The sequence below is a fragment of the Nuphar pumila genome, chromosome 2 (assembly GCF_984573655.1).
Source record: "Nuphar pumila chromosome 2, dmNupPumi1.hap1.1, whole genome shotgun sequence".
In the NCBI taxonomy this organism is placed as follows: domain Eukaryota; kingdom Viridiplantae; phylum Streptophyta; class Magnoliopsida; order Nymphaeales; family Nymphaeaceae; genus Nuphar; species Nuphar pumila.
In genome coordinates this window covers 120,888,943-120,902,172 of record NC_143250.1, presented here as the reverse complement: position 1 = coordinate 120,902,172, position 13,230 = coordinate 120,888,943, and the positions used below count along the sequence as shown (strand labels likewise).

The 13,230-nt window shown below is 36.9% G+C and overlaps 1 protein-coding gene across 2 annotated transcripts in view; it reads right to left on the bottom strand.

Moving 5' to 3' along the window:
- Nucleotides 1-5,432: 5,432 nt before the first annotated feature.
- Nucleotides 5,433-13,230, bottom strand: part of LOC149846949 (uncharacterized) — a 34,077-nt gene continuing 26,279 nt past the window's right edge. The window contains exons 5-6 of one of the 2 annotated variants that reach the window (XR_016430577.1): nt 5,799-5,936; nt 5,433-5,648 (exon numbers count right to left, since the gene is read on the bottom strand). Coding sequence is in view for 1 of the 2 variants with exons in the window: in XM_089998225.1 (XP_089854351.1) it covers nt 5,850-5,936 (87 nt within the window). In the remaining variant the exon portion in view is untranslated. Of the gene's footprint in view, nt 5,649-5,675; nt 5,937-13,230 lie in introns of those variants that run through there. The other variant, XM_089998225.1, reaches the window with a different exon arrangement.

Below are 13,230 nucleotides of genomic sequence, written 5' to 3'. Positions count from 1 at the left end.
GTGAATGTCAGCATGTCCACGTAAATATCATGCGAATCTTCTTAGTTGGATTTTAATCTTTTAGAGGTTTGCAAAAAAATTGTGCAAATGTCGAGAAGTCTATATAAAATATAATATAAATATCCTTCGTTAGATTTTTAATTTTTTAATGATTCTCAAGAAATTTATGCAATTTTTTGCGAATGTCAAAGGTCTGCACAAGATATCATGTGAATCCTTTTAGTTGGATTTTAATCTTTCGGAGGTTTGCAAGAACTTTATACTAATGTTAGAAGGTCCCCTTGAAATATCTTGCAAAGGGTAAAATATCCTTAAATAAGTCAAGAATCAGTGATTTTGAGTATGCAAAGAATTTTGATGTATTTATAGACCTTTGTAAAGACATGTCAATTTTAGAAAACAGTATGATCATTTTTCGTATCATTTAACCATAGTTAATAAATAATAGCAAAGGTAGGCTTTTGAAAAAAAAAAGATAGGCCTCTCTTAGCTAGTTTCCTTAAAAAGAAAAGCTCATATCATGAAATTAAAAATGTGAGGCCCATTTTTAAAATTAGGAACAAATGGTTGGTCCCTAAATGGAATTTTCCCTATTTATTACTACATAACAAGACTTGACGAACCAAGTCCTGGTCAAGCTAATTTATGAGCTCGAATGTGCTCTATAGAAGCCCAACCACGAGGGCCCTAGTTGGACCTGCTAGCTCTTGGGCCTTAGAAAGCACAATGTGATAGGGTCGGTAAACAAGAACAAGGACTAGTCGGGCTTGGCTCGCTTACAGCCACATACTGCTCGGGCTCAACTCGTTTGGTTCAGGCAAGCTGAGCTGAGCCCGAGCTCTTATGAGCCCGAGCTCTTATGAGCCCAAGCAAGATGAGTCATCCTGAGCTGGCTCGTTTAAATTAACAATATATGTTTATTTTCAATGGGTTACAATGAGAATGAAAACCCTCCACGGCCTTATGAGCATACCCATCTAACCACTTTAGCTAACTTGATGTTTTTGATGTACATGTTACATAAATTTTATATAACCTCATCTAAACAAACTTAGCTGAGCTGAGCCAAAACAAACACCCATTGTTCGTTCTCCGATCGCTTATATTATAAGGGCTGCTTGTGGTCCAGCTCACCAAGCTTAATTGACAAGCCTAAACGAGCTTCATTCAAGCTGAAGCGAACCGAGCTGAGCCACCAGCTGCTTGGTTCGTTTACAAGCCCTACTGTTGAAGGATAGTTCAGATTTTGGGCCTCCATATGAATATAATGAAAGGATGTCACAAATATTAATAATTGAAATTTTTTCCACCATAGGGAAAATCTTGTAATGAATCTAAAAGCTTGCCTTTTAGGAAAATCTAAAAAATTATTAATATATAAATGTATAAGATACAAAAGCATTTACATGTGCTACATAATGATATCAATTTTCATTGGTATCCCTTACTCAGTAATACATAAATACATTTACATTTGCTAAGTGAAACTTTGAATATCAAGAACTGCTTATGAACCGATACTGCAAATTTTCCACTAAAGAATGGTGTCCAACATAATTTCACTTAAAAAATATTTCATTATTGCCTCCAAAGGTTCGCGACTAATCCCACTTCACAAGTTGTACAACCATTTTCAACTTGTTCATATTCTTTAGAAACGTATCCTTCACTTGATACTAAGGTCTCACAAATTCAGTTTTGATTTTGTTGTCTTGTATCTTTTCTCAAATAAAATGATAATTTATGTGAATAGGTTTAGACATCATGCAAATCAGAGGAGGTCATTTCAAAAGATACTTTTGAGGGAATTCTTATTATCACAATAAACGGTGGGCCCTTGTATTCTACAAGCAAGTGCACTTGTATAGCTCTTTATCCATACTATTTTTTAAATTATTTCAGCTGCTTTCTTGCACTCTACTTTTGTGCTCATTCTATTTAAACTTATTTGTATTTTATTTTTTCAAGATATTACACTAAGAAGATACATCCAGATTTAGAACTTCGAGAATCAAATTGCTATTGCAGTCTACATAAAAAAATCCAAATAATAAGCTTATTAGATTTCAGCAAAATTCTTCTCAAAGTATGCTAAACCATGTGGGAAAGTCCTTTCTACAATGCATAAGTGTAATTGTAGGTAATGCATAAATCGACAAACTTGATTTGTATTTAGTATCATATAAGGTAGTGTGATAGTATGCTGATGTGAACTTTTGTATTTAGTATCATATAACATTTGATTGGTCAATGGAGCAATATATATATATATATATATATATATATATATAGTTCAAGGTAATTTCTCGATGAGGGTTTTGTTTTTTAAAGAGATTTTCAAAAATTTGTATTTCTCAAAAGAATCTCAAGAGATTAAAAAAATTCAAAAAATACAAATAATAACAAAAAAGATAAGAAAATATTAAGTTTTGTGTTATTTTTCTTTCAAAAATTTAAACAAACAAGTTTTAAAAATATAAAAACAAAAAATGATCTTGCCCTCTAAAAATGGTGCATTGTCACAAAAACCCACAAATATGCCAAAATTCTTTGCATGTCCAAAATCATTGATTCTCGATTTATTTATAACCATTTTACCCTTCGCAACATATTTGTGCAAACTTCCTGACTATCATACAAATATGTTGTTAACCTCCTAACATTCACACAAATATTTGTCCGGACATCCGAACGTTCACACAAATACATTGCGAACCTCTGATTATATTTATGAGGAACTCCTGACATTTGCATAAATATGTTGTGAACCTCCGAATATAGTTAAAATCACCGAAAAAATCCACAACATATTTATGTGAACCTCCTAATGTTTTCATAAATATATTGTGAACCTCATAATATGGTTAAAATCACATAAAAGAATTGCAACAAACCTTCTCACATTCGCACAAATATGTTGCGAACCTCCAAATGTGGTTAAAATCACTTAGGAGATTTGCAATAATATCTACACATACATGTTTATACAAATATATTGTGAACCTCTGAATATGGTTAAAATAAGCAAAGAAATTAACATATTTGCACGAACATCCTTATATTCACTTAAATATGATATGAACCTCCAAATATGATCAAAATCATGGATGAGATTCACAATATATTTGCGTGAACCCCCTCATGTTCACATAAACATGTTGGGAACCTTCAAAAGATGAAACTCGCTGAAAAGATTCGCAATTGCTACAACCTTTCGTTATCATTTGTGCCCATCTCTCAACATTCACACAATTATCATGCGAACCTCTGAATATGGTAAAAATTATTGAGAAGATTTGCATAATAGTTGTGCAGTTCTATCGGCATTTGCAAAAATCACCTAAGAATCAAGAAGATATGGAGGATAACACAAAGAGTTCTCTCAAGGCACAAAGAGTTACAAAATAAAATATTTATACAAGTTTAAAATCATGCAACTATAAACTTTCATAGGTTTATAAGATATTGTATGTAAATGTCAAAAGGTCCCCATAAATATCATGTGAATCTCCTTAGTTTGATTTTAACCATATTTGAAGATTCACAACATATTTGTGTGAACGTCAGTCACAATACATTTTTGTGAACGTTAGGAGGTTCACAAGATACTTATGCAAACATAAAGAAGTTCACATGCAAATATCAAGAGGTCTGCACAAATATGTTGTGAAGGGTAAAATAATTTTAAATAAATTAATAACAATGATTTTGGACATATGAAGAATTTGACATATTTTTGGGTTTTTACGAGAATATGCATTTTTAGATAAAAGTATGATCATTTTTCAAAAAGAAAATGCAAACTTAAAATATTAAAAAGGATTTTTTCTCAAAAATATCATGATATTACAACAATATTTTAACTTTTGGTGATATTTTAAAAATATTGTGAGATATTTTCTTTAATATTGGGTAACTTGAAATAGCTGATATTAAAGCAATATTTAAAAAATATCACTGATATAAGTGACACTGATATATATATATATATATATATATATATATATATATATATATATATATATATATATATATATATATATATATATATCATTTGCTACCCTCACATGTAAGAAACCCCCTAGCAGGGAAAGGTTGTTTTGACCAACTATGATATTATGGATGTGTTCGGCATGGTCAAAATAGTCAAAATATGTTTTTTAGGCTTGAAATTTTGGTATATTATAGGCCTTTGATTTTAAATATTTGCTACCCTCGTCCGTGAGGAACTCTCTAGTTAAAAAATGTAATATTTTAATTTTTTCTGTTTTTTTGCACATCTAACCCTCCGGATGTAATCTATATATTAAATTTAGTAAAAACTGATATTTGGATCATGTTTTTCTGATGTATATGTCAGATTTTTCAACCTTTGAAAAATCAACAGCCTATAATATACCAAAATTTTAAAACAACCTCCCCCTTTGAGTTCAACTAGGGTTTCCTTATCCAGGTTAGCAAATGCTCTCTCTCTCTCTCTCTCTCTCTATATATATATATATATATATATATATATATATATGAGTAATGGGTCGGTGCTAAACCACATGCTAAATAGGTTTTTGGGGCTTTTTTCATTTTATTTTTTAATTCTGATCGTACAGGTGATGTATGAATTTGATTTTATAGAGATCAGCTCTTGAAGGGTAGGTTTTTATATAAAGTTCGAAAAATCAATGATTCAAAATCTTTGTAAAGTTTTTCGGCTCCAAACATCTTTTTTTTTTATCAAAAACACATGATCCAAGTGTCCATTCTTAGTAAATCAACCATGCCCAACACATTTATAGGGCTGGAACTGCATAAAAAGCACCGGAGAAGCTGAAAACCCCATTTGGCATGCAGTTTAACACGGACCATTACTCTATGAGTAATGGGTCATATATATATATATATATATATATATATATATATATATATATATATATATATAGAGAGAGAGAGAGAGAGAGAGAGAGAGAGAGGTGCCTAACTGAATGGACGCAGGCTGAGCATCCATCACGCATGAATGATCAACTCTCAGCGTACATTCAGGTTTAAAAAAACTTTTAGCATCACTTGTTCAGGTTTAAAAAAACTTTTAGTGGCATTTTTGAAGCGCTGCTAAAAGTCTAGACAGAAAATACACTTTTAGTGGCGCTTCAAAAGCACGACCCAAAAGTAATTTACGTGTTAAAAGACCTTTAGCCGCTAAAGGTCTGGGCGAAAAAATAGTCTTTAGCAATGCTTCAAAAGTAGAGGCTATTTTTTAACATGACGCACTGAACGTCCATCATGCAACGGTTACTATAAGATCAATGGTGCTTTTTTTCACGCAAATAGGTGATTTAGCAGTCAAAACTGCCACTAAATCATGTTTTTTCGTGATTTGGTGCAAAATCAAATGTGCTAAAATGTGTTTTTTGCAGAATGGTTGGCAAGGTGTGTATCCCTTTTATCACAGTATCCACAAAAGGTTTATTTTTCTATATATATTCAGAATCTTCCTTCACCTGAACTTGGAAAAGCAAGGCTCGGGTTTATATGGATTATAAAAAAAGATGTTCCTGGTCACTGGAAAATATGCTACATGCATAAAGAAATACCATAAAATCAGAGAACTGTTTGGTTTCCTTTCTCTTCTACAACACATTCTCATTGATCAACATCTGCAAATTTGTGCATCCGTCAAGTTCCAGAATAAAAAATAATTTAATATAAAAGTCTTATCTATAAACAAAAGAAAGTAGAAATGATCCAGTTATTATAGACATAAATATACAATCCCAAATTACAACCAGACATGATCCAAATTATACCTGATTTCTAGAATGTTACAGAGAGAAAACCGTTTAGGCATTCAATCATCTTTAATCAGACCGTATACCACCCAGGAATGTTCTTGGATCAGGGCAGTTTCCGGTAAACTGAGCCTGTGAGAAATCAAAACCTGGATTCTGTGGATAGAACAAAAAAGAAACATTAGGATGGAGGTGCCTTACAAAACATACAGCATTCTGAACATGCCAAGACTCGAGAAACCTTAAAGTGGTAAATCAGTCACACAAGCTAAAACTAGACTGAGATCAAGTTGGTTGTTTGCTGCATGCTTCTGACTTTTGGTCACATCGGTATATAAAATTTGGATTGACAAGGGGCATGTAATTGCTTCAATGAATAAAGTCGTGCCAAAACTCTGAACAGAGTCGTTGGGAGTATGACTACAAGTTGTCTTCAGGTTCCGTAATGGTTATCTGAATATATCAATAAAAGTAATGACCATTACTGAGAAGCAAATCTTTTGAGTTACCTAAACACATGGTCCAAGAAAAATAACCTATGACCCTCATAATTTCTGTTGGTTCAAAGATGGTTAAGAGAGAACAAAAACAATGCAATTAGCCACATGCAAAACATACGTGACACATCACTAAGAACTAAAGAAAACCATAGCTTTTGTGTTTTACCCTTTAAAAGCTAATTATAACCAGGGTTACCGGAAACGATATAAGACTCGGGGAAGCATGCTTTCCCGAAACTCATTCTGGAAGTGCGAAACACGGCGCTTCCGAAATGTGTGGGGGAAGAGGTCATTTTAAATGGGAAGCTCACTTCCCCATTAATGACAAACTCACTCACTTCCCATCTATGTAACTGACACACGCCAAAACAGCCGGTGTACCTGTGTCAACACGCATTGACACGGGGGCAGGCACCGAGCGTAGTGCGGGTATGCCACAGGTCGGGTCCTGCACTGCACTGGCTAGAGTCCAACGTAGGCCCAATTTTTTTTTGTAAAGTCTACCTTGGTCAAACCAAGGTCATTTGTTTTCTTGAGTTCACAAAGCTCATTTGAGAGAATGTTGAAGGTTGTTGATCAAGATGTTCATATGCTACATAGGGTCTATGAGATGTGGGATACCATGATTGAGAAAGTGCAAACTGCAATTTTTAAGCATGAAAAGAAAAATCTTGTCCTTGAAAACTCAGTTTTTTATGATGTGCACAAAATACTAATAGCACTATAAGCAGTGCATAGCTCATTCATTGAATGCGAAGTATTATGGAAAAAGTGGTTAAGTGAAGGTGTTGTCAAGTGCCACCACCTAAGAATTTAGAGTTAGCAAAAAACAGGGTTTTATGTTTTAATGGAATTTATTGAGATGCAGAACAAAATATGAAAGTGCATAGTGAGTTTTTAAAGTTTTCTATGGGATTATTTGATAGTTTGAAGGGGTTGATGGATAAAGATGATGATTATCCTCTTACATGAAGGGTCATATGGATATGACTACCATATAATTACCTTTTACTTCAGCATCTTACTTTCAAGCTACTAGCACAGTCTACTATATCTTGTTGTGAAAGAAATTGGAGCACATATGTACAAATTCACAACATTAAAAGAAACAAACTTAATATCAAGCGCGCAAAAGATTTTGTGTTTATGCATTCTAATCTCCTATTACTTTTATGAAGCAAAGAAGAATACAGGTATCCAAATTATTATTTTTTTTTTACTTCTTTGTAGTTTGTATATCAAGTTTTATACTTTTATTGCATATCTAATACATAATGATTGAATTTTTTTGCAGGCAAGAAAGCACCAAATTTTGGGATGTTAATGCTGAAGATTTTGATTTAGAAAGGGATCATGACTTTAAAACTCTGAACATGGAATTAGATGATCGTGTTCTTCCATCATTCATTGATATGGGTGATAAAGAAACAAACGAGCTATGACTTTTTTGATATGGCCTATTTGGAATTTTGGAATTTTTTATCTTTTTAGTAAGCTTGTTATTTTGTTAACTTGATAGTTGATATTATGTTTATGAATGTTTTTCTATATTTTTGTTTGCTAAGTGCTAATTGTTAGGTATTACTATTATCTGAAATTGTTATTAGCTTGTTATAACTTGTTTCTTCAATTGTTAATTTGTTAGTTGTAGCTTGTTGCTTCTCGATTCTTACTTGAATTTCAATTCTTTTAATAAAAGTTGTTAGCTTGTTACTAGTTTAGCTGGTTGTTAAATGTTAAATGTTAAATTAATTTATGTTGTTGCTTTATTGGAATAATGGAATTTTATTCTTTGAATTTATTTTTTATTTATGTGATATTTTATATATATAGTCGTGTCCCTGTACCCATATTTTTTGGAATTGTCGTGTCATACCCGTACTTGTACCCGTACCCAAGTGACATAGCTTCTCGCTTCCCACTAATGGGAAGCCTGTTTCCCTTTTATGGGAAGCTCACTTCCCATTATTGGGAAGCGAGTTTTCTTTTTTTTTCTTCTTTTTTTTTTTTGGGGGGGGGGGGGGGGCTTGAATAGTTTTAACCTTTCATAAAAGTTTTTTTATCCAAAAAATAAAAGAAACTCTACTTTTTTAAAGTGTAAACTAATCATTTTTAAAATTCCGTGAAATATGAAAAACCAAAACAAGTAGGGTTTGGGGTTTTCAATTCCCAAACCCTACCCTCTCTCTCCCTCTCTAGTTTTGGAGTCTTGGACCTCTCCCTCTCCCTCTCCCTCTCTATCGCTCTCTCTCGCTCCGACTCTCTCCCCCTCTATCTTTGTCTATCGCTCTCTCTTTCACTCTTGCTTTGACTCTCTTTGTATGTCTCTCTCGCGTTGGCTCTCTCTCTAACTCTCCCTTTCCCTCTCTCCCTTCCTCTAACTCTCTCTCTCCCCCTCTCTCTATCTCTCACTCTCTTTGTCTCACTCTCTCCCTCTCTCTCTCTCTATCTCTCTTGCTCACCATGTCTCTCCGACTCTCCCTCTCTCTCGCTTGTTGTTAGGACCCGAACTCAGAGGAGGGTGGTCCTACAGATTCCGATGAGCTGAACGTGAGGCACGGCTCTAGAGAGAGGCATGCACCACAAGCAGGAAGAGCGTGCAGCATTGGGAGAGAGATAGTTGTCTCTCCTAATCGGTTTCACAAGGAAGCGTAAGGTGAATGAATGGTCGACGACGAGGGAGAAAAGGCATTGTCTCTAGGTCGACGACGGGTGTGGAAGAAAGGCGAGGGAGAAATACGTTTCCTCAAAGAACAAGAACACGAACCAAGAACTATTTATAGATTTACAAGATGGCAAAATGGTAAAAATAGATACAGTTCCCACCCTAGAGAAGACTCTAGGAGGGACGTCCCACCAAAGTCCCAGCCTGAGTAGGACTCCAGGTTAGGCGGGTTTCTCTGTGAGTCTTGGGAGAAAGGGAAACTCCCTATGCACAGTTCCAGTTAGGGCGGATCTAGAGTAGAAAAAGGTCTATAACAATCCACTCCTCTCAAACACACATTTCCCTCAAGGCGAGAACTCTAAGCATTGTTGCAACCATTCATCTTCAACCTCCAGACCTGCGCAGTGGCTAGATTTTATTCCTCCCCTTCAAACCAGGTGTGTAGCTCGACCTCAAGTATGGTATGCTTTCGTTTCTTCCAGTTCCGCTTGACATCTAAGAGCCACGAAAGAAACACAATCTCCAAAGGATGCAGATCAATCGAACACTGATCCAGAGAAGTTGTCGGTGGAAAGATACAATTTGTTGATGATCCAAATAAAGAGAGCGGTGGGTGCATAACAACCCCAAACGGATCCACTTGTAATATATAATCCAGAGTAGCAAGATGCAAACTCTAGTGACTTTTGGATCCACTTTATAGGGGAGATGGATCCAGGTCCAAACAGTTGGCAACTGATTCGGGGTATGAGAACCAGTACGGACCGAGTGAGAACCGGCCTGGGCCACCTCTCGATTGGTGCCCCATGACTCGACGGAGGTCTGATGGATGGCCACAAGCAGGCAGGTTGTCGAGCGTTGTCCCGTCATCCTCTTCTTTTGTTCTTCGTTGAGAGGGAGAGGGATCTCCCACGGGTCGAGCGACGAGGCCAGTCCTGTCGAAGCTAGATGTTGACTCCCTGTAGCCACGTGGGTCGAAGGCGTAGACGGTGAAGAGCGACCGAAACTCCAGGTCTGTGAGGCTCGGGGCTCAACACCTCATTGTCGTGGAAACAAAGATCGTTCCTGAACCAGGCAATGGTTGTCCTCCAATCGTAGTTGCCATCAGGTGAGTTGTCGGGTAGGTTCACGATGGTTGACACTAAGGGTCTCGTCGGCTCCCTTCGGGGTTAACTGAGAGGAAGAACAAGAAGGAAAAGGGGGAGGCGGCTAGAGTAGCTCGACGAGAAGGTCCACATCCTTGGGTGACATTCATTGGGGGCATTATCAAAGCCTGCTCTTGAGCTCATCGTACAATGTCATCAATTTTGAACTAGCATCCTCCAGGATTTTCGGCGTTAGGGTCTGTTGGAAAGACCCGGTAAACATTTGCACCCATTAAAGTTCACATCTAACGTCCCACAAAATCTCTAATTCAGCGACTCTGAATTCATCATTGATTCGTGCTTGCATCAACTCAAGGGCCTTTCGAGTGCGTTCATTCACTTTTCTGTGGAGCTCCCGAGAGGGCTCCTTGATTGCGATACAGAGCAAACCCAACCACCATATCAAGTCGCTTAACAACTCCAGGAGATAGCGAGGGTTTGTTGTTACCCTAGTGTTTCACTTATCAATTGAATCGTCTATTTTGCGCCACAATGAATCCATCTTGACTACACCCTTCAAGTCAAGTGTTGTCTGCCTGCAGGACAGGACGTTGCTGGCCCGAAGTTCTGGTGGTGCAAAGGGGTAGGCTAGGGTTTAAGGGGGGCTCTCAGTTTGGTCGTTCAGTTTGGGGTATCAGGTATGTAAAAACATATTTTTGAGAATTTTTTCAGGGTTTTCTAATGTCGAGATTAATTTATTTCTAGGTACGTCAGGACGTTACAGGTTCAGACAGTTTTTTGAGTTTTGACAGGTTCCAAAGATTGAACCAAATCTCAGCGATCCAAACGAATTTTTGGGATCTGTAAATTGGATTTAAAAGCTAACAGATGTGTGTTCCTAGGATAAAAAATTCTGGATTTATAAATCTAGGATCATGCCTAGGAAAATTTTTGAAGTTTAAAAATGTTAGGTCATCAGGATCCAATCATTAGACCTGACAGGTTTTAGCAAAACAACGATATCTATAGATAGGGATTAGATTTCATTTTACTGATATGGAAATAAGGTTCAGTCTAGGACGAATAGGGCTAACTAAAATGATTTTTTGGGATTTTTTGGAGACTAATAGAGAGTCGAGACACATTTTTAAAAACCGGACTTGGATGCAGACATGTGTTGATCCTTCTAAAAAAACATATAGAATTTGACCCAACTTCGTGAAGTCGATTCGGGGTGACCAGAGGTCGGATTCGAACGATTCCAAGTTTGATTTGTAGGAGCCAAAAAACGTAGAATCAGATCTCAAAGTTGCAAATGACAACAAGATCATGACTGACCATGATGGATCAAACACCACAAAGTGTTAGATCAAAATTGGATTCAAGAAGGGCTTGGGCCCTCACTGGAGGGACACAAAACTAACGAGGTAGAGATCAGTAAACGGTACTGGTTATGCCATGCGCGCACACGAACGAGTAGACGTGGGGCTCTCACACAAAAGAAAAAGGTGTCCCGGCATAACGGTCGATCACTTGGGTTGGTCAGACCCTCCCGAAAGTGCCTATGCTGAATCAAAATATGTATCCAGCTTGGTACGAGCTACGAAAAAATCAACCACACGACTACAAAGCCACCAGGACTGTCATCCGGCTCTACAGAAACCCAAAAATGTTTCGGGGCACAGGAAATGAAATTGAATCCACTGGATTCGAGTTAGATCAGTGTTGCGGCTGATCTATCGCGACTCAAATACACCAAGTATGACTCACAATAAAAACCTTATGCAACCGAATAAATTAATGTTCAGAAAATAAATACGACCATCGAATCGAACCTGTATGAAAACCGCAAAGGGTGTGGACTCTTGCTACAACGTCACAAGCAAACGGATGGATGACATGGTTCCTAAGGTCGCTGCATGAAAATCGAGAAGGTTGCATAAGTCCCAAGGAAGGTGCTCTGATACCACTGTTAGGACCCAAACTCAGGGCAGGGTGATCCTATGGATTCCAACAAGATGGACGTGAGACGCAAAACATGAGTAGGAGCGTGCAACATTGGGGGAGAGAGAGAGTCATCTATCCTGATCAGCTACACAGGGAAGCGTGAGGTGGATGAGTGGTCAATGAGAAGGGAGGGAGAAAAGGTGTTCCCTTCAAGTCAATAACGGGCGTGCAAGATAGGCGAGAGAGAAACACGTTCTCTGAAAGAACAACAACACAAACCAATAACGAAGCTTAAATCTCTTAATAAACTTCATCATAAATTAACTTAAGCTAGGTCCATCTATTTATAGATTTACAAGAGGGCAAAAGGGTAAAAATACACATAATTCTCACTCTAGAGAGGACTCTGGGGGTGTCCCACCAGACTCACAGCCTAGGTAGGACTCCAGGCTGGTCAGGTTTCTCTAGGAGTCCTGGGAGAAAGGGAAACTCCCTCTGCGCAGTCCCAGGTAGGCGGGACCTAGCTTGGGCGGATTTGGTTGGTCGGACCTGGGGCAGAAAAGGGTCTCTCTCTCTAGGCTACTCTTTGTTGTTTACACAACAAATTATGAATTTTTCATACATGTTAACCTAGGATGAAATGTGATAGTGACACCATGCTAGGAAACATTAGATTAGGGAACTACACCATTTGATTGTCATTATGTTTTAGCTTGTGCTTTGTTGAACTTGTTAGAGCCCCGAGATTATTAGCATTTTGATTTTCAGCGAGGCCTAAAGCAGTGAGATTTGAATTTTAGTAGTTAGAAAAGTGTAGGTGCGATAATGTTTTTATTATTTTAGTAGTTCTTAAATTCTTGTTGCATGGATTATGAAATATGTGAATTATGAATTTTTTTATGTATTAATTATTAAATAACTGCAACAGGATGCATTCGTTAAATTGTTGCACTTGCATATATGATTCAATTTTGAGATTAATAGATCAGCTTTAATGTTAGCTACTCATGTTTTATTTTGTCAATGATAACATAAATTTATATTTTGATAAATTAGGAAAAATATAATTACATTTTCGCTTCTTGTTCGATTTATATTCGCTTTCTACTCGAATTCTAGGTCACTTCCCTTTTCGTTTCTCCTTTGATTCCTATGTCGCTTCTGGTTCGTTTCTCTTCTCGTTTCTGAGATGATACCCAGTTCGCTTCCAAGTGTTGTTTACCGCTTTCGCTTCTTGCTCTCTCTTCTTCGAC